The following is a 21,005-nucleotide window of genomic DNA, read 5'->3' on the forward strand; positions in this document are numbered from 1 at the left end:
CTGGTTCTAATTAAGTACATTCCCAAACACACAGTTTTTTTCATGCTCATATTTTCGGTATTGTTTTCTTCTTCAGTTGAATGCAACATGTATGGTTAGGTTTTGCAAAGAAAAACAAAACATTAGCATGCATTACAACTGAAACTTAAACACTCTTGTTATGCTATTTTTCCACATATTTTTGTATTACTAAAAAATAATACTTTTTTTTTGTAGCCTAAACAATATAAAAAGATTAGGCTACATGTGTTTGAAACAAAATGTGTTCCATAACATTTACTCCTATATCTACCTATATCAATGCACCCCAAAGCCTTACACACATTATATGAGATATGGGTGCTTCATACACACCTTACATACCACCAGTATGCACATTTTTAGGACCAATGGAACCCCATAATCAACAAGCACTAACATTAAAGGGAGACATACCACTAACCTTTTGGGCATTATAAATCAAATCTATTATTATCTTCTGCAGGCTGAAAATTTGCCTGATAGCAAATGTACATGTATCACAGGTTATCTATAGTATACAGTCACAAAATGGTCTTTCTGCATGGAGTTTGCATGTTCTCCCTGTGCATGCATGGGTTTTCTCCGGATACTCCGGTTTCCTCCCACAGTCCAAAAACATGACTGTCAGGTTAATTGGCCTCTCCAAATTGCCCCTAGGTGTGAGTGTGTGTGCATGGTTGTTTGTCCTGTGTGTCTCTTGTGTTGCCCTGCAACAGACTGGCGACCTGTCCAGGGTGACCTCACCTCTTGCCTGGAACGTTAGCTGGAGATGGGCACCAGCACCTCCCGACCCCACTAAGGGACAAGTGTGTAAGGAAAATGGATGGATGGATGGATGGATGGATGGATGGATGGATGGATGGATGGATGGATGGATGGATGGATGGATGGATGGATGGATGGATGGATGGATGGANGGATGGATGGATGGATGGATGGATGGAAGGATGGATGGATGGATGGATGGATGGATGGATGGATGGATGGATGGATGGATGGATGGGAAAAATATATATATTTTTGTAAAAGTTTTACGTACCGTGGCTTTAAGTGGACATTTACTTGCAGGTAAAATGACTGACCACTGAATTAAACTGACGGAGTGTGGCAGTAGACAACACTCTAGTGGCTGTTATGAAGTTCTATCACAGAAATCCTATTATTTAGGAAAAAAATGGCTTTTCAATACATGTGCACTACAGTGTGCTAAAGATAATTTGCAATAGAGTTGGAATCATCTTAAGCACTGCCTTCTGCATATCTTTTAACCTTTATATCTTCACACAAGTAAACAACAATGAGAACAACACCTGTAGTTTGTGATTTTAGAAACTCCAATGGGTTACACAAACACATTTTGCTCGTGTATTCCAGTGACTTCCCCGTGTTTTTTTTATGGTAATGTTAATGTTCCTTATATATGCAGAATTTTAAATAACACTGTTTTAAGACTGAATTGTTTCATGCTATTACATCCCTTTCCAAAATGTAACAATCATGACTGTATTTTAATTGAATGCCTGCTTGATGTTAAAAGAAACTCCCTCCCTAGAATAGCATGTGAAGAATTTTCAGTACTTCATGTCCAATAGGACATGGTGGATTCTTGGATTAGGCATGATTTAGAACCACTGATATTTCTGAGTAACAAAATGAAAAAAAAATAAAAATAAATCGAGCTGGTCCAAGTTCAGCATTTGTCTGGAATGTTCAGGTCTGATTTATCTAATGTGTTCCATGCAGAACCAACCCAGCCTATAAATAAGACTGACATGTTTTAGAGATGAAAGAACATATAGTATGGGGAAAACAAAAGGGAAGTGTTGTGAAATGAAGGTAAGCTTGAAGCAGTTTTGTTTCATAAAAGGTGTTTGAATCTGTTAGATGTGGTCAATAATTTGTAATTTTTTTTTTTCAGACAAATATTACTGGAAGCGTGTTATTGGTGAATACCCTAACAGTGTGGCTGTTGCTACTGCATCTGGTCTGCTCAACCATAGCAGCTCCTGGGCAGCTTTTCGTAAGTACTTCACACCTTTTTTCAACAATGTTATGAATCAACAACAGAACCGGCAAATGTCTACATCTTGAAAACATTTGTCATTTCTAACTGTAAAAATTCTTATTTCAGGAAACTGATCCATGCGGACCAGAGGCTGCAGCTCTCAAGACTAACATAAGGAAACTGGAGAATAAATTGCTGATCACAACTTGGATGACTGAGCATCTGCAAATGTATAGATACTTCAGACCGCTTGAGTTTGCTGAATCCGACAGTAAACCTCAGACTGGCCTCGTCCCCGATGTAAACCAAAACAACAACACCTTGGACAACAAAATGATGAAACTAATTCCTCCAGCTGGAAATTTGATTGTCTATGACAGAGGTAAGAAAGGAATTAATATCAGTTATCACAAATTTTTACTACAGCATATAAAATAATTTAGATTTTTTTTTTTTACTAAAGTTACTCAATCTTTCTTTTAATTAACTTGTTACTTTCTTTATTATTATAAATTATAATTATTACTATTATTAATAATCGTCTATTTTTATAGCTTATATAAAGCTGTTTGTAAGCTTTATTTACTTTTACAATACAAACAATAACTGCCTAACCAATATCTATTTCATTTCATATTTTCTTTACGTTACACTTGTTTTGCACTTGTACTTCTTTTCTTTCCTTTGCTGCAATATTTTACAAAAATACATGTTTGTATTTTTGATACAAAAATGTATCAAAATGTTTTTATCTATTTTTTTTCATCATTATATTCAAATCTTTTCAATCTTGTTTTCCTAGACTGCTCCGATCTTTACGATAGGCTGAGATCACAAAGCGGCTTTTACCGCATCAGACCCAAGTTACACCAGGAGCCGTTTTTAGTCTACTGTGATATGGAGGACGGAGGAGGATGGACGGTGTTTCAGAGGCGTCGGCATGGAAAAGTTGACTTTAACAGGTACTGTCCCTCTTACCAGATAAATAGCTGACATTTTTCATTTGCAGAAGATAAAAAGAAGAAAATTTTTACAGGTAGCAGATCTGTCTGAAATAAAATATCAATTCAATCCTTCTTTTAGAGACTGGGTGGACTACAGAGATGGTTTTGGAGAATTCAAACTGTGGAATGATGAGTTTTGGTTGGGGAATGAGCACATGAATGCTCTGCTGTCAGAAGGTTAGAAACAATGGCAATTATGTTATTGATACAGTGATTCTCAAATTTCTATACCCTCCTATTGATGTAAAAAGATAATTAAACTATAAAGAAAACATGTTTCACATGAGATGTATCTTTTACTATTCAACTGACACAACCCAGTTTCTTCAGGGAAAAAAAAAAGAGAAGCTGCAATGACCTAGTTGCATAAGTGCACACTTAAAACCTCTAATTTAATCTTAAGCATTTTGAAGATTAAATTAGAGGTTTAGGTTTTGAAAAGTGGGTATGCAAATTAGCAAAACAAGGTATATATACCTTGGTATGTATTGTTCTTCTGTAGCAGTCATGAGTGGTAGGCTGTAAGCCACTTTAGCTATGTGCTTCTTTGAGGCAAAATTGTGACAGCATTAATCTAGGGGTTAAGAGTGTGTACCTCCGTGCAGCCAGGTTATTGTAGCTTTCTTATTTTAGTTTTCTTTTTTTTTCCCCTTAAAAGATTATTTTTCAAATGAATTATACGCACTACCTGCACATTTTAGTGTGAAAACAATTTTTTAAAATATATATTTTTTAAAATAACACAAACTTTGAGGCATGGCAGGCCTATGTACACTTTTGAGATCCACTGTATTCCCATAAACGCCTAATGTATATAAAAAAAGTCTCTTTTTTGTCTTCATGCAGATAAAAACCTGGTGAAGATTGATCTCATGGACTGGGATGGAAAGAGAAGTTATGCATTTTATGAGAATTTCAGGATCACAGATGAAGCTGTAATCATAAAAGCATTGTTATGTAACTATACTTTCTGGAGAAACACCATAAACCGAGAGCAATATAACTAAGGCTTTTACAAATTCTCCCTCCAGGATAAGTATCGTCTCCTGTACGGGCAGTACAGTGGGAAAGCTGGTGATGCTCTGACTGGTGGTGGAGGAATGGTGGAGCAGTGGTCTTCCTGCCTTAGTGGGATGCAGTTCAGCACTTTAGATCAGGTCAGCCATCTGGACTTTTTTTTTTTTTTTAGATTTTCATGTGCTACTGATTGTATTTTTCATGGCGCACAAATCATGTTGATGATGATTGTTATTTTCAGGATAATGACCGCTTCCTTCAGGGAAGCTGTGCCAAAGAGAATCAGGCTGGTTGGTGGTTCAACAGGTATTTTCTTCAGTTTCTATTAACATAAAAATGTGTCTCAAAAGATATATATCTTGCACTGTGTGTTTAAGATTATAAGCTTCCTTCTATCTGCAGGTGTCATGCAGCCAACCTAAATGGCAAGTTCTATCGGAGGGGGGAATACAAGGCTGAGTATGACAATGGTGTGGTGTGGGGGACGTGGAAAGGCCTCTGGTACTCTCTTAGACACACCACTATGAAGGTGCGCCCCCTGGTATTTTTGGACATTGCAGGAAGTGGAGCAGGGGACATTTAAAAATCACAGACTTCTGTCTAAAATTAAAGAAAACAAGGTATTTAAAAAAAACAACTAATTATTCTTTGTATTTTAATTACTTTCTTTGCTTCAACTTCAAATTATAACTAAAATCAACAGAACATATATATATATATATTTTTCCAGTGAGCATTTCTGAGACTGTAAAATTGCCAGATTTTTAAACAAACAGTATTTTAGCTTCATTGTTTCACCAGTGTTCCTATTTAAAGTGCCTTGCAAAAGAGTTCATGCCCCTCAACGTTTTTCACACTTTATGTTAAAACGCCATACTTCGTGTATTTCAATGTGATTTTATGTGGTGACGACACGAATTATAGCATACTTAGGAAACGGAAGAAAAGGATATGTGGTTTTCAAAAATGTATTAATTTGAAAACATATGCATCTTCAGCCCTCTTAACCCCAATCAAAGTCACTGCGTTAGTTGTTGAACACAATTGCAGTTTAATACTGCATATGTACTACTACACAAATTAGAATAATAAATTCCTGCCTGAACAACAGAAAACACCCCAATTGTTACTGTAATAAGCATTGAGACTTCCCAGCATTGCTGAAACTGTAGATTTAGAGTTGACATAAACCATTTTTTTATTGCATCTTGAAATCTATCACCAATCTAGCTGGTGTTTAACCTTTCAGAAGGGTGAATGTGCTCATGATACCATGGAAATATTAAAAGTAATGCATTAAAAATGTTAAAGAGTTAGTTGTTCTATTTGTTCTTTCAACATATAAAAATTGTTAACATAATATTGTAATAATAACTGATTTTCTACTGCTTCTCCTGTACAAAAACTGGGGTTAGATCCAAGTCTAGCATCCTTTGTTCCGCCTCACTTAGCCTATAGGGGGAGCCACCGCTGCTGCTCTGGTCTCTAGACATTGGCAAAGAGTTGCACCAATCTTTCCTTCGATCAGATGATGAGACGTTGAAGCTGGAGCTGCGCTGGCGTCCCTTGGCTCCAGAGCAGGACTGAGCCTCTTTCAGTTTCCGGGCCAGAATGTTCCTTTGGATAGGTGATGGACCACGGCGGTTCCAGTTCTGCTCAGCCCGCTCAGCTCGGTCTACACCCAGCTGATTGACCTCATGAGATAAAGGATGTGTAAGGGATGGACCGCCGATCCCTGAGACCAACTCTCCACCTCTGCCTTCAGGGTCTGCAAGCCTCTTTCTTTCCCCTCTGCCACGAAAGTCTTTAGCATTTTTCTCAGATATTGAAATACTGTTAGTGTTTGTTCCAGTGTGCTTGACTTGACTATTATGTGTTGTCCCCATCCAAACCTTCCTCTGCTCATTACTCTGGGGTTTGGTAGCACTCCAGTCTGAGACTCTGTGTTCTGGGATGGGGTAAGACGGGTGAGGCTGTCTCTCCCATCTTCCTTTGGTCCAAGAACTTCCTTCTGGAAGCGTCCGCGATCCCACCTGAGAAGGACAACGTGGAATTACATCTTTATTGATCTTGAGTCAATATATTTAAGAGTATATAAACTGGATAAAAATTGAGGTAAAAAGTAATAAAGTTGGGTGGATGACCTGGGTCATGCTCCTTTCTCTAAACTGCGTGGACTGAGCTGAAGAAGTCGAAAGAAGTTTGGTGTCACTAAAACTGGAGGTCCGTCTGAAGTTTGGATTCTTGTGGAAACTATTTGCCGATGCTTCATCTCCTTCTCTCCTAAGACCAGGCATTTTGCTCCTCTCTACCATCTCCACCCAGTCAGCTGTGCGGTCACGCCATTTAGAGCTCCTCCCAGAGACAGGAGGAGGACCCAAAACTATCTCGACCCTTGGACTCAGTCTGTCTGACGTGACCCCCAATGTCCCAGATAAGGGAGTCGATGTACAAAAATGGTTGTGGTTGACATTGTCCTGCAAACCCAAGGGAAGGGCAGAACAAGCAAACTCAGTAGGTGAAGGAATTGGTGAGGTTGTGGGTGAGGTGCAGGTCTCTACCACAGTATCATGGACAGGACTTGAAGAGACATGGTACAGCTGTGTGGCCTCTTTTAACCCTTGCTTCTTCATCTCTTTCAGCTGTTGCTGAGCCAAACGATAGCTACAAAGAATATGGTGTCTTGTTTATTAAAGCTAGATGGGACAAACATAATTAAACACTGATAAAAAAAATATTGATAGAAAAAATATGTAAACATACCCAAATATCGGTGGTAGCACCTTCTGACCTGTGGGAGATAGTCTTTCTGAATCCTGTGAAAGTGATTTCACCAGTGCCTGTGGTGAGAGAGGCTGCGCTCCGAGCGAGGGTCTCTCTTTTTGGGGACCGACTGCCCCAGATGGGCAATGACCGTCAGAGAGGCTGGGCCTTTGGAGGCTATGGCCACAGATGGAGGCCTCATCTGAAAGTTTGCGCCCACCAGGGGAATGAATGGAGCCTCTGTGGACTGAGCTACACTGAGGGGTTTGGCAAAGCTTTCTCCACACAGTCACCACAACTGTTGCCATGATCACTGCCAAGCAAAGGGAAATACCCAACACCACAATCATGTTTCCACCAAGCGGGGATGCTTCCACAGGTACAGAGGGAAGAGATGGAGAAGGAGAAGATAACACTAAGGAGTAAAAGGAAAATAACATTATATTAAATTAGTTACAAGGATGTAATCTAATCACTAATCACCCTGCACTAGGTATTAAATTCAGCTCTATAACCACTCTGGACTCCAAGACAGTGGTTACCAAAGTTGGGGTCAGGACACATAAAAATGTTTTTTATATAATTGTTACAGTAGTAAAAATAAGAAAGAAAAAAATATGTTTACTTCTCGCCCCCTTCTTTTCCACAAGATTCTATGCTTATTTACTCAAGTCATTGCATTTCACGTTTTTGTGAAAAGTATTTTCATGAATTATTAAGATAATTAATTAAAAATGTGTAAAACTTACTGGCAATATATTTTAATTTTGTATTATAGCTGAGAAACCTTATTTTATTTTGCTCTATTTTCAATTTGATTCCAGTTTTGGTAACTCTAAAAAAATATAGAAGATGTAACCTTAATGTAGCTAAATAGCTCCAGGCAATTTTCTACAATAGGATATTACAGAAAACATGGGAACCACTGCTTTAGAGAACACATATTTGTGTAAAAATTGATTTAACAGCAGTTACTGTCACAGTCTTCCAGCGAACATAAAGATTGCTCCTTCATCATGCCAATGCACTGCGTGCCTCGCACACCAGAGGGCAGCAAACACTCTCGAACTCTTTCCCTCACTGCCTCTCCACAAGTCGCACTGCAAACACTCCATGGGTGCCAGGGTCCCCAAGATTCTGCAAAGCAAAATTAAACACACAATTATATGTAATTATATTATACCCATAACCTCCTCTGCCTTCTGTCATGTTGCAAACACAATCCCTAATGTATGTTATTTGGATTTTATGTGCTCAACCAAAACAAATTAAGTCAATATTTTTTCAAAACCACCTTTCCCTCTAAATCTAACCATAATTTGTTTGTCCTATGTCTCTATCAGATTTAGGCATCATAATATATATTTTAATGTATCTTGTATTCAGTCAAACTGGATGGAAAACATCTATTTTTAAAGTTTGTCACAGTTTCAGAATCAAATCTAGTTCTGGACTACATTTGATTCTAGACCAGGCAAAAAAAAAAGTTTTCATCTAAACTCTTTTATTGTAGTTTTGGCTTTATGAAGTGACATGGCTCAATAGGAAAGGTGAACCTCTGCTCTGTGTTGAGCCATAGAAAGCTCTAGCAGGTCTTCTTCCTTGATTACCCTGTATCTAGGTTCCATTAACTCTAACCAGTTTCCCAGTCCATGCTGGAGAAAAACCTCCACACAGTATACTGCATCATAATACACTTTCAGCTCATTCACATTTACATTTAAGTTGACTACAAAGTTCTAGAATGGTAGCTCAGTTGTATGTGTGTCTTATGAGCTGAGCTAAATATTTGCTAAATGTATATTTGCCTACCACTGACACTGTGGATCTATAAAAAACAAATTTGATTATTTATATTTCATATGGCAACAAAACGAATCAGCTAAATCTCACCTGCTGTTCTGTAAACCACCAGACATGTCTGTGCTGGACTAGGGGATTGGCTGAAGTTGAAAACAAAGCGGAAGCAATACTTATTTCTTCCTGGGTAAAAAACAGAGCAGTTGAATTCAGCCTCATTCTCCCCTTGTGTGAGCCAATTAGATGCAAGCACAGAAGAAGATTGTTCCTCTGGTCTAAACTCCATCGACAGGGAAGTTAAGTCACCCCCCCTTGCGAGGCCTGCATTATATAGCAGTATTTTGCCATTGGCATGAGTGCAAGGTGGGGATATCATCTTAACAGTCATTGTGCCCATGCAACCATTTTTATAAGCATTGGCATTTTCCACCAGTAGTTTGTAGGAGAAAATACGGGACAGATAGAGAGGAACAGGGCTCTTCACTTCTTGTACTGTGTGAGGGGATCGCAGAGCCACTCTTAAGAAGTCTCTCTCAGTAAACGGGAAAGCACAGTGCAGCTCTACACTCTGCGAACGAAGCGGCTTGATCGGTTTCCGTGTTTGAGCTCGAACTTTGTCAATGGTACTTCGTCCGATCTGGTTGTACTCCATATAACTCACTTCTAAGAAGAGGGCAGAGTCAGTGCCTCTGGAGCAAGCCTGAAAGTGTTCATTAGTGGATAACACAACCTGCGAATAACCAACAAAAGAGAAGTATGCAAATTATTGTCTATTTTTCTGATTGTACAACAGTAAATAGGCAAAAAAAAAATAGCTTGATGAATTAAATTTCTGTTTGTTCTACCTGAAAATATTCAGAGTGGTTTCCTGCTTTCTCCACTGAAATGTGAAAAGTGGGCCACTGCACTTGCAGTTCAGAGCTCCACCAGGAGGCTGAGCTTTCTGTGCTGCTGACATCTGTTCTGTTAGCATGAAAAACAGTGGTGATGCTTGTCTGCCTCAGCAGGAACCGGAAAGTTCCTGCGTACAGGAAGCAGGAACAATCAAACTCCTCCCTACCAACCAGTTGGTTGCTGGGGAGGGTCCGTGAAAGAATTGAAGTATTGGTTTCCATGTTGACTAGAGAGAGGCTCATGTTGGTGATGGTGTTGTTATTTGATTTTGTGCTAAAGTCCACAAATACACTCCCATTGCTAAGGGCCACATGGAAAGAGGGCCAAATACTGAGCCCTGCAAAAGCTGAAAAAGAAAAAAAGAGCAAAGAAAAAGATATTTAGAATTATTCTCCATACCTCTGCATTGTTGGTAAAATAACTTTTAATTATGCTTTCTAAAGATAAAAAGATTCTATAAGATTCAACTGGACAAGCCAAAAGTCTTCTCCTGACCATCAGATGAGAAAAAGAATTAACTAGTTGGTCACAACAGCAATAAATATGTTTGGAGGAGTCAATAAAATGCTTCAAACCCCAGAACAAAAAAAAATTAGCTACAAAGTACAGTAGAAGCATCATTCTGAAGTTTGGTTACACTGCTAGAGGTCATTACACATTGATGGTGATTGCCTACAAAGAGCAAAGAATAAGGGAAAATTTGGATTATGCCATTAACTTTTACATCTACAAATACATGCAAATAGCAAACCTATATCCAATCAATCCAAGCTAGCAAATGTTAGACAGTTTCATAAAAAATAAATAAACAGAACTCTATCATTTTTGTAGCCTTTGTGGGCATCTAAATTTTTAAGATAGACATTACATCCCTTTTTTGATTATTTAATGATAGCATTACCCACATTGTTTCTCTAACCACATTATCACATAGTAACTTTCAACAAAATAAAGATGGAGCAGGCAGAAGCTGCCCCTTCATTCAATTTATCATCAGAAACTTTTTTGTTAAGCTCAACTTTTTCTTTTCACCTTATTGAATGGTAGACTTAGGGGACTGAACACTTGTGCTATATTATTTAGAAGCCATGTATCCTTTGCATTTTAGACAAAAAAAAACCCCACTGCATTTTCAAATACACACTATAATCAAGATGAAAGTCTTTGCGACACTCACCATATCCTATGAGCACAAGAAGGAAGGGCAGCAGCGAGACAGCCTGTGGCATTCCGATGTCTGTTTCTCTTCTTACTTCCACACCACATGACCGTCTCACTCAACCATCGTTCACATCTATAAATCACAGATCAAAAATGTAATTGTTTAAAAAAAAACACACAACTATTCACAAAGACTCCAATCTCAAATGGGCAAAGACATTGAACAGGGAATTTCTTTCTACTGAGCTATGGAAAACAGGAAACTCATAGTATGAAACAACAAACACCAGTTTTCTGGGTTTTTAGGTTGGTCCTCCTCTTCCTTTTAAGCACACAATGGGAATAAGGAGTTGTCGTCACAACCTAGCTTAAGTGGAGGGCTTTGTTCGAAACTAAGAACAAAGTTCTATTTATGGGTGACTGCACACATTTTTGATTGGTGTTCTTTATTGCTTTATAGATTATCTAAGACACAGGTAGCCCCAGTCAAAAATAAAGGTCACAAATAGTAGGAAGTAGGAAGATTGAGAGGAAAGAAAGCAGGTGTATATTCAAACTGATATTATTGCCATCACATGATTTTCCAATATGGTGCAGCCCTAAATTATGGTATTATAGAATGCATAATTTTGTATGGTAATAAAAGAAAGAAAAAAAATGTTTTAGTAGAATTCAATGGGGCACATTAACTGTGTAACGAACTATGTGGAACTTTATTTAAAAAATACTAAATCTATATTTTTGCTAATCTTTGAGATATCCAAGATTTTTATCGCCACAAAAATTTAGGATTAGGATTAAAAATACCTTAAATGCCATATAAGCATAGCACTATGGAATCTCAGATTCCTTTACTGATATCCTTATACTTTTTAATCAATTAAAAGTACCGAGTCTGTTAAAAACAGACAATGGATAGTAAACTCTCAGGCAAAAATACTGCCAAAAACTTAAACAGAAAAACACCTAAAAAATAAATTTACAAATAAAAGTATAAAACAATAGCTGCACAATATGTGCACTTTTACTGTGACTACACGTGCAACTAAATAACTTGAGTAAAAAAACAAAACAAAAGCATTGACTAAAAGATATGAAAGAGGATTAAGTCCAATACTACAGTATTAAAGTTTTTTGTTTTTTTTCTCCCAAACCGCGAGTAGTTTTTCTTATGGAAACAGAATGAAAGGTTATAAAATGTACAACATTAATAAAAAAAATAAAATATTTAGCCGACACACATCGAATTCCAGGAGCTTTTTTAGTCAGACTGCCGTCAAACCAAATAACATGCAGCCTTAGGTCTTCTACACACACCACTATTGCTTATTTTTAAATGTAAGTCATACTGTTACGCGTGAGCTCTATAGCAGACATATACGTAGTGCTCGAATATAGGAAATAATGTACTTACGTATCTCGTTTGCGAAAACCTACACATTATTTCGTTCCAATTTCTTACGTACAGCAGGAACTGCGGTAAAATAATGTTCCTCTCCAGCCTGATAAAACGTTTCACCGACATCCAGCGGTACCGAAGCTCGAGAGCGTTTGAGTTGAAGAGCGCGTGCCGTCTGCCCGTAGTCACTCGACAGTTAGCAGACCGCATTCATTTGATCTTCTCCCGGATTTTATTTCCATTAAAAATAAAACGAATTAGTGTCCTTACCTTCAGTCCAGCCATACTTGAAATGTTATGTTAATAACCGATAACTACTGGATAATGAGGCTATAGTGCCACGATCCAGCTTATTTAAATAAACTATTATAGGATAAGGATAAGAGCCATGAAATTAAAATAAATAAACAAATGTATTCACGGGTCAGTTTATAAATAATTACACTTAGATATTTCTCTAAATTTTTTAACACATTACACTATAAAAAGAATATAGTTGAACCAACTTAATTGAATTGCTTCTATGGGTAACAAGCATTTCATTTAAGTTTATCCAACTTAATTTATTAAGTTTAACCAATTCAATATATTCTAATCATCCAACTCAATTTATTTTTTTTAAAAACAAATTTATTAAGTATTTTTAAGATAACAGATTTAAGTCAGTCTTATTCCAATCATTTAGTTTACTTCAAAAACTGGTGAATGGACTGAACTTATATAGCGCTTTTCCAGTCATTTTGACCACTCAAAGCACTTTACACTAGAGTCACATTCACCCATTCGCACCCACACATTTATACACCGATCTGCACATCTGGCAGGATGAAGCTGGAATCAAACCTACAACCTTCCGATTATAAGACGACGACTCTACCCACAGAGCCAGGGAATCTGTCCCTGGTAAGCTTGAGTCATGGTGTCAGACGTGGGATACAAATATGGTATTGAACTTAATTATTTCCAGTAAAGTCAAAGTAAAAAGGTCATTTAAGGAAAAGATTTTTAACTTTTAAGTTAGAGTGTTTTTAGAGGACACTGTAAAAAGAGTATTAGGTTATTTGGTTTGATGTAAGTACTGCTTATCAATTAGAAGAAAAGTTTGAGTTGACTTTCTGTAGAATGAAGTCAAATAGGTTTTAAATGTTTATTAGAACACAATAAATAATTTGAGTAAGAGTGACTTAAATTTGTCATGTTAAACCCCCTTATGAATTAAGTTATAAAAACTTAGCAAATTGAGTTGGAAGGACTTAATGAATTGAGTTGGTCAGATACAAAACTGGCATTGAACTCAATTGTTTTAAGTAAAGTCAAAGTGAAAAGTTCCTTTAGGTTAAAGATTTGTAAGTTTTGAGTTAAATGAACACTAAAAAGTAAGTTGTCATAGCAATAGCAAAAGAATTAAGTCAAATTAATGTAAATAAATCCATAAGATGAACTGCAGCCCAAATACACTTTTTAGAGTGTATGTAGTTATTTCATCATCTAACAATTTCAGTTTCAATCAGTACACAAAATAGTTTAAACTACTGTGGCTAATCAGATACTAACCTTACCTTCAGTCCAAACATCTGTAATCATACCAGTAACAGCCCTGCCAGTTATCTATTAGATTATTTTTATGGGCTAAAGGTGTTGTGTAGTGTGTCACCAGAGAATTAGAGAAACTGATAAAGTAAAATGGCAAAACGTTGCTAGAGAAAGCATAATTTCTGAATCTATTCACCAAATATACTAAATAGACTTCAAACAATATCACAAAGATATGGAAGAATGCATCTACAACTACCATAGAGCTGAAACTAGTGAACTAACTAAAAAAGTTGTCCCCATGCTTATCAAATATATTGCTTATTTGACCACATATACAATGCTTTCAAAAAAATCATGCATTTATTTATTTATTTTTTCACAAAAATGAATCAACTTGAGAGATGTAAATTGGATGATACATTGATTTAAAACTTCATAACAAAATTGAGCCCTGGAGATGAAAAAAATCGCAATATATTCGAGTGTATCTTGAATCAGTGGCCTATTAAAATTTTCCCTTAGCCTAACCTTCACACTCCAAAACATGCACAGAATCCATTGATTTGAAAGTTGTTCTCATCATTTTGCCTTCCTCTAAAATAAAACTAGAATAGCTCACTATTCCACAGAAAAACAGGAAATCCCCTGTTCAAGAAAACAATGGAAAATACTAAAATTATTCAAGGCATGTGTAGCACATAAGTGGTTAAAGTAACAAAACATTTCAATAAAAGAGTCTTATTCTGTCAGATTCTGATTATGCATTTTGACAAATAATAAATAGTAAGAAAATAACCAAGGTATATTACCGTACCTTTATTATTTGTCATATCATATCATATCATAGTTCTATCAGTCCACCTTGCACTGATAAAGCAGAACAAGCAATATCTTAAAATGTAAACACATTTGTATTGACCTACTTGCCTCAAGCCAGATTTCCTGAATGAATTGAGCTCAACTATTATCAATAAGTGAACCACATGGCAAGCTAATCTAATCAGTTTCACCGACCTTCATTTTTCCTTCAGTGAAAGCAGGGGAAAAAAAAAACAGGAAGCTTCTCTGGGGATGAAACAGTTCACTGATCAGCTCAGTTCACAGCAGGGACAAAGACTGATCTGATTCTGAGTTTCAAACGCTCCACACAGATCAAAGCTAAAAAGACATGGCCATTGACTGGTGCGTATTGCTAAATGCTCATATTTTACAAATGTATTAGTTTCTCTGCAGTAAGTTGATTTAAGACGTATTGTAAAATGGCAGCTTTCACTGCTAGATAATAAAATGCTTGGATTTATATTTAGTCACAAATCTGTTTAGTTTGACAGTGGTCATTTGGAATTGACCCGTTTTCTAGGAAATGAGCCAAATTGGAAGGAAACTGTGTAGCGACTTTATTAAATTTTGACCTCTAATGAAAATGATGGAACAGAACAAACTTTTTGTGATAGACAAGACCGAAAGACAAAATACCAAAGACGAAGTCAAGTAACATGGTTCGCTGAAATGCTGCGCATCCAGACATGCATGAGAATTGCACAACAAACAGGACAACAGCAAAAGTTTCCAACCATTTATTATAAAAAATGTGTGGCTTACTTTGGAACAATGGATCCAGATACTAGAGGCTGCAAGAGTTTCATAACAGTGTGCTAGCTTCAAATAAGCCTGCAGGTAAATCACAAAGACAAGAAAGTGGAAAACAATATATCAAATAAACAGAAAGCATTAAGTGCATTCTGTAAAATAATGTAGAATTGTCTCCTTATATACAGTATTTAGAGGTAATTTAGAAAAACGATAATTAAGACAAGAACTTTGCCTCACAGATTAGGTATTCTACAAAAAAAAAAGAATAGAACAGCAACGAAGAAGACCCACACTAACAGCAAAGTGTCATCACCAGACAGAGTTCATCATGTATACTTTTTATGTTCATCCTATATTCTTAGCATTTATTTAAACAGATCAAAAACTATTTGGGTAAAATCTTAAACCCTCAACAGAGTCATCCCTACATAGGTGGCCCATCTTCTCGGCAAGCAGCAACCTGAGAATGAAAAGCAAACAGAACACATATAAAATGTGCAAACCTGAGCAAAAAAAAAAAAAAAACATAAAAAAGACTATCAATTGTCAACTATCAAAAGACATAGATGATGACTATTTTATGTTAGCTTACCGCTCCTTAGACAGAAGAACAGAAAGACCCAAGAGCTTTGCAAACTCCTCTGCTGTCAGGGAGCCTTTTTCTGTCACCTGCAATTAAATCACAAAGACAAATAATAAAGGTAAATACCTCAAATATTTATCAGATAGTGGAACAAGCTAGGGTATGATGTTTGTGAAGGTTGAAACTCACATTGTCCAAAGCTGAGGCTATCATTTCCTCTTCACTGTGAGACTGCAGCTGGACCACCATCACACCGCTGTCAAACACACGCAGCCTACACACAAGACAAGACGCCAAAACAAATAAACAAACAAAAAAAAAATTAAAGCAAGGAAATCAGTCAGGCATTGAGAGTAAAGCTAAAACAAACATGGACATCAATACATACAAAATATACATATAAAATATGCAAGAAAGGCACCGTTTATTAATCAGTACATCAGGATGTGGGAAAATGTGAATCATCTTATAACTAGTTGAAAAGAAGTGATTGATCAGGACTGATAAATGATCAGGACATGTTTTATTCCTTTAGGCATCTGACCTAAAGGAATAAAACATGGCAATAACTGAGACAAGACCAACAAAAATAAGTTAATGAGACACAAATATCCTCTGGTTTTATTTCAGGACACCAGATTAAAAGGGGCTTTAAACATATGGCTTCCACACTCCAACTTAAGAAGATAACAATTTTGACACCCATGTTTTATCTTCCTTAACTTCACCAGTTCTCTGTCAAATAAAATGCCAGTAATATGTATAGAGGTCTGTTGCAGAACATTTTTTGAAAAGGTCCACGATTACTTTATTGAAATACAAAGTTTAGGTTCACAAGGACCAGTTACCCAAAACCAATATGGGAAAACTTGGCTTTTGTTATTTCAAACAAAAAAAAAAAARAAAAAAGAAACGACAACCCCCCCCCCCCAAAAAAAAAAAAACAGAGGAAGTAACAGGAAATGACAGCTGCGGAAGCCTGGACAGACGTTCTCATAACAGGAAGCCAGGCAGGAAGAGCCTGGTCAGTTTCGTCTATGCTAAACACTTAACCTTCTCAGCATCTAAAGGAATGTAACGCACACAGATAATTTAAACAATGCAATACAAACAAGTCAAACTCACCTCAAGGGGAGTTTCAGGGACTCAAACATTTTGCAGGCGTTTAGCAAATCTTCAGGAGATAAAAGCTGGGGGAAAAAGGAAAGAAAAAAACCTCCATAAGCATAGATGTTTGTCTGGGGTGTAACTGTACAAATTACCAACGTATGTCACATGAAACATCAGCTGACACGATCAACATGTGAGCATCACCTCCATCCCTCTGGCACGGTTGACGAGACAATACACCTCTGTGAGAGCCATCATACCGCCGCGCTCCTGAGATGGCAGCATAGAGAGAGTATGAAATTTATGCAAGCGTCGCAAGAATAAAACCTGAATTTGTTTTATTCTTGTGTAGACAGCAGACAGGTGAGACACCCACCTCCAGAGGAGCCTGCAGCATATCTCCCAGTTGCTTAGCCAGCTGCATATGATAATGAGTACCAGATCCGTGTGTTTCCCTGGTAACAGGGTTAGCAATGCCCATGCTCAAGAGGTAAGACTTAAAGCGAATTGTCTATGGAAAGAAACATAACTGTAGATTCAAAAAAAATGTTGCTAATCTTTGAGCATCAATAAGTTAACACCAATCAATACGGTATCCGATTCATACTTTAGTAAATTTGGAGAATGATGGGAAAAACTTTAATTTTTAAAAGTGTTACTATATCTCATGTTGTTGCTGATATTCTTACCTCATCTTCTGTAATGTCTCCCTGTTTTTCTTTGATCTTGCTTGCAATAGATCTGGACAACTCCACCATCTCTTTGGCCTGCCAGTTAGAGGGTCATTTAGAATATCACACTGGAGGTTGATATTGATAAATAATATGCAGTCTTTTCACTTGTGACTGAACACATGGACATCAAAAGTATTCCTACCCCTTTAACCTCTTCAAAATGTGTCATCTAACCAAAAATGTATTTTATTGGGACATAACATGATTGCAACCAACACAAAGGAGTGTTTACCTGTATAGAGAAAGAAAAATGACAAATGCTAATATGAATACACATGCATTTAGCCCCCTATAATCTAATACCCCTTAATAAAATACACAGCAACAACTGCTTTCAGAGGTGATCCAATTAGTATAATATGCCGGACATGTCAGGGTTGTGGAGCTAAAAAAGAAGGCTTTGGAAAGGAGTCTTATGAAGCTCCTGTTCCAGTTTGCTACAAGCTACATAGAGAACATAACAAACATGTGGAAGAAGGTACTGTGGTCAGATAATATCTTCAGGCAGGATTACATCCTGGGAAAAACTGACAATATATGTAACTCTGAACACATCATTCACATGGTGAAATATGGTAATAGTATGGTAAATTTAGCTAAATAGCCCGACTACCTTACAGAAAAAAAAGTCCCCTAAAAATAATCACTCAATCTCTAAATGTGCAAAACTGATAAAGACATACCCCAAACAGACTTGCTCCTGCCATTGCCTCAAAAAATGGTTCTACAAACTATTTACTCAGGATGGCTGAAATCAAATGCATGGAACATTTTCATTTGAAAAAATTGTCGCAATTGTTTTTGTCCAATAAAGTCCAAATAAAATACATTGACAGTTGTGAAATTCAAGGGGTATGATTACTTTTGCAATGTACTTGGAGATAATTTCCATTATATATTTGCAGGATAACACAATAAAAGCTTCCTTTACCTTCACCATAAGCTTACTGAGGTCCTCAAAGGCCTAAACACGAATATGAAAAGTTATTGAAGCTTCAGATGTTCAGAAGATTTAATAGTAAAACATAAATATTTTACAGAACACTCTATCCATGACCACAAGACAGTTAAAATGCAACTTTCATGTTAGCTTTTAAATTGCTATTCCTCCATATCATTGCCTTTAGTAGCTTTTATATTTTATGTGATATCAGGATTTCATTTCTGCCTTCTGAGATATTTCCACGAATCAGCTGAAAATACAGGATCTCAATACGGTAATTCCTTTGCTTTTTTGTTGCTGAGATTACCTCAGAAATGTTCTTGTCAGTTTCTTTCCTCTTCTCCTCTATCTTCCTTTCAATGCCAACAATTCCCACTGCACGTGTCCTTCCTGTCTACATGACCACAAAGGGAAAGAAAAACGCATGCAGTTAAACAGTAAATTCAACAGCTGATGACTATAATCCAAGGACAAAGAAACATAACAGCAGAGAAAACTCCCTGTAATTAAAAATGTTAAGGGAAAATGGTGGATGACTAATCTAACTATGTTTTTTTTTTTTTTTTAAACTATGTTTAATTAGCTCAACTAACATACATTTTTTAAAAAAAGACTGCCACCCAGTGGTTAACAATTAAACTGCTCACAAATATCTGATTGAATCTTTAAAGTCCTAAATTTGCAGCAGGACGATCCTCTACCTCATATCTTGCAGTCAAGAACAGGGTTGTGATTAAGATAAATTGACAAGGATGTTGTTCAGATTCTAACCTGAGGCCCAGTTCCTGTTGAGATGGGTTGTGAAACTGGCGTATTCTCCCACCTTTTCTGGGTAATCTCTTCTGTCAGTCTCCTGTAAAACTGCAATTAAATGGTACGGCGTCAGTTCCAGCCAGGTAATCAAGAATAGAAAATCAAGAAGAGAGTGCAAAGATTAAAAAAGAGAGAGCTCTGGAAAGTTGTGTGCATGTGGGAATACCTCAATCTGCCCATGTTCTTTAAAAGACAGCTTGATGAAAGAGTACTTGCTGTTCTGGTATGGACCAGGCTCCTTGTTGGCAGGTGATGGATGCAGGTGGATTACTATTTTTGCACTTTAAGGTAAAAATAAAACAGTTAATCATAGCTTAAAAAAAAAAGGTTTAAGTTGTGTGACACTACTAAAACAGGAATTATTACTTGTGATTAATGATCATATTTTATCACTATCGTTAATTTTTTGTGTGCATTTTTTTCATAATCACATTGCCAGAGTCTCTCAATCTTTAAAATAGGGCTAGGAATAGGGCCACATGTATTATCATACCGTATTATACAACTACACTTTTGACAATGGGAACGGTTGTTACAGTAAGGTAATTGAAACTAGCTAACTAACTATCCAACTTCTGTGTACCTCTTTCCTATTCCTGCAGCCTGCTCCTCAAAGAAAATAATCTGAGACAGGGGCATGGCCATGCAGCAGTCCTGTCAAGTGGGAAAAAAAGAAAAGAAATTCACAAGTCACAATTAGAGAAATCATAAAAAAGTACTTTTAACTATAATCTCCTTAAATGTTAAAGCAAGATCAAAAACTACTAATATGAATAAACTATTTAGGGTGAATGTTAACCAAAGTTTTGGTTTCATGTTTAAGTTACATGACAACAATCATAAGTTGCTATTTACAATAAAATGAGTGTACCATAAGTAATAACACTATAACTACACATCTCATATCCGCAAACAATGCTGCATGTGTAAACTCTTACTTTATGGCTAATCTTTGAGTCAAAGATCAATTTAAGATGAGAATGAATAACCTTTGCTTTATTTGTATTTAAAATTTCCTTACGTGATTCTTTCCGTCCCTCCAGATCAACCGATGTGTACTCAACAAGGCGACTCCAACATCCAATTTTGCCTGGTAGTAACACAGGAAGTATTTTTTTCATTATAGCAATAATCTTAACATGTTTCGAGTATAAACAGTTTTATAGAAATTTTTTTTCAATACTTGCATGTATAATGAAAAGTGCCTCGACTCACTACAATCTAATTTACATAATGTCTTACTTAATTTTTCGCTTCTGTTTAGATAGCAATAGAAAAAAAAACTGCTAATAAATAATAAAACTTTACCTTATCATCACCATCATACAGTCTGACACCTCTCTGCTGTATCACTAAAGTTTCGTTTATTTCTAAGAGCCCATTTGACCACGAAAACCGGTCCATTTTTTCTCTTAGAAGGAAAAGACCAAAAACAATATATTGCTCCGTTGCAAACACCCGTTCTGTATTTACTTCCTGTAAGCTGTTTAAAAGTTGCCTGCATAGAATCACAAATATAGCATTAACTGTAAAACATAAATGTTGCAGAATTCATGTTAAATATGTATGAATTATAATATGGGGTGTTTTTTCCCTGATTAGTTGTTAGCTACTGTTAAAAAAAAAACT

At 36.6% G+C, this 21,005-nt stretch overlaps 3 protein-coding genes across 3 annotated transcripts; 1 reads left to right on the forward strand and 2 right to left on the reverse strand.

Moving 5' to 3' along the window:
- Window positions 1–1,091: 1,091 nt before the first annotated feature.
- fgl1b (fibrinogen like 1B) lies at window positions 1,092–5,363 on the forward strand. Its single transcript, XM_008427184.2, has 9 exons — window positions 1,092–1,857; window positions 1,940–2,041; window positions 2,153–2,408; window positions 2,829–2,988; window positions 3,110–3,207; window positions 3,877–3,965; window positions 4,062–4,187; window positions 4,289–4,353; window positions 4,450–5,363. The coding sequence occupies exons 1-9, from the start codon at window positions 1,822–1,824 to the stop codon at window positions 4,628–4,630; spliced, it is 1,113 nt and encodes a 370-aa protein (XP_008425406.1). The 5' UTR covers window positions 1,092–1,821; the 3' UTR covers window positions 4,631–5,363.
- Window positions 5,079–12,415, reverse strand: thsd1 (thrombospondin, type I, domain containing 1). The gene is made up of 8 exons (XM_008427185.2): window positions 12,080–12,415; window positions 10,682–10,798; window positions 9,456–9,850; window positions 8,704–9,340; window positions 7,786–7,947; window positions 6,811–7,225; window positions 6,192–6,711; window positions 5,079–6,080 (listed from the first exon to the last, which is right to left on the reverse strand). The coding sequence occupies exons 2-8, from the start codon at window positions 10,731–10,733 to the stop codon at window positions 5,430–5,432; spliced, it is 2,832 nt and encodes a 943-aa protein (XP_008425407.1). The 5' UTR covers window positions 10,734–10,798; window positions 12,080–12,415; the 3' UTR covers window positions 5,079–5,429.
- A 2,747-nt stretch (window positions 12,416–15,162) lies between these two features.
- Window positions 15,163–20,861, reverse strand: vps36 (vacuolar protein sorting 36 homolog). The gene is made up of 14 exons (XM_008427183.2): window positions 20,685–20,861; window positions 20,398–20,466; window positions 19,960–20,030; window positions 19,543–19,657; window positions 19,335–19,424; window positions 18,871–18,957; window positions 18,552–18,584; window positions 17,576–17,653; window positions 17,263–17,397; window positions 17,091–17,156; window positions 16,902–16,966; window positions 15,966–16,050; window positions 15,786–15,862; window positions 15,163–15,653 (listed from the first exon to the last, which is right to left on the reverse strand). The coding sequence occupies exons 1-14, from the start codon at window positions 20,778–20,780 to the stop codon at window positions 15,572–15,574; spliced, it is 1,149 nt and encodes a 382-aa protein (XP_008425405.1). The 5' UTR covers window positions 20,781–20,861; the 3' UTR covers window positions 15,163–15,571.
- Between the last annotated feature and the right edge of the window lie 144 nt (window positions 20,862–21,005).

Source organism: Poecilia reticulata, linkage group LG14, assembly GCF_000633615.1.
Source record: "Poecilia reticulata strain Guanapo linkage group LG14, Guppy_female_1.0+MT, whole genome shotgun sequence".
NCBI lineage: Eukaryota > Metazoa > Chordata > Actinopteri > Cyprinodontiformes > Poeciliidae > Poecilia > Poecilia reticulata.

Coding starts and splice junctions, on each gene's coding strand:
- fgl1b (XM_008427184.2), top strand. CDS start 1,822: ATGGGGAAAACAAAAGGGAAGTGTTGTGAAATGAAG. Junction 1,858..1,939: donor GGAAGTGTTGTGAAATGAAG/GTAAGCTTGAAG, acceptor TTTTTTTTTCAG/ACAAATATTACTGGAAGCGT. Junction 2,042..2,152: donor CAGCTCCTGGGCAGCTTTTC/GTAAGTACTTCA, acceptor TTCTTATTTCAG/GAAACTGATCCATGCGGACC.
- thsd1 (XM_008427185.2), bottom strand. CDS start 10,733: ATGCCACAGGCTGTCTCGCTGCTGCCCTTCCTTCTTGTGCTCATAGGA. Junction 9,341..9,455: donor ACCACTCTGAATATTTTCAG/GTAGAACAAACA, acceptor GGTTATTCGCAG/GTTGTGTTATCCACTAATGA. Junction 6,081..6,191: donor GAGAAAGGAGCATGACCCAG/GTCATCCACCCA, acceptor TGTCCTTCTCAG/GTGGGATCGCGGACGCTTCC.
- vps36 (XM_008427183.2), bottom strand. CDS start 20,780: ATGGACCGGTTTTCGTGGTCAAATGGGCTCTTAGAAATAAACGAAACT. Junction 18,585..18,870: donor CTGACAAGAACATTTCTGAG/GTAATCTCAGCA, acceptor ATTCGTGTTTAG/GCCTTTGAGGACCTCAGTAA. Junction 17,654..18,551: donor TCAGTAAGCTTATGGTGAAG/GTAAAGGAAGCT, acceptor TCTAACTGGCAG/GCCAAAGAGATGGTGGAGTT.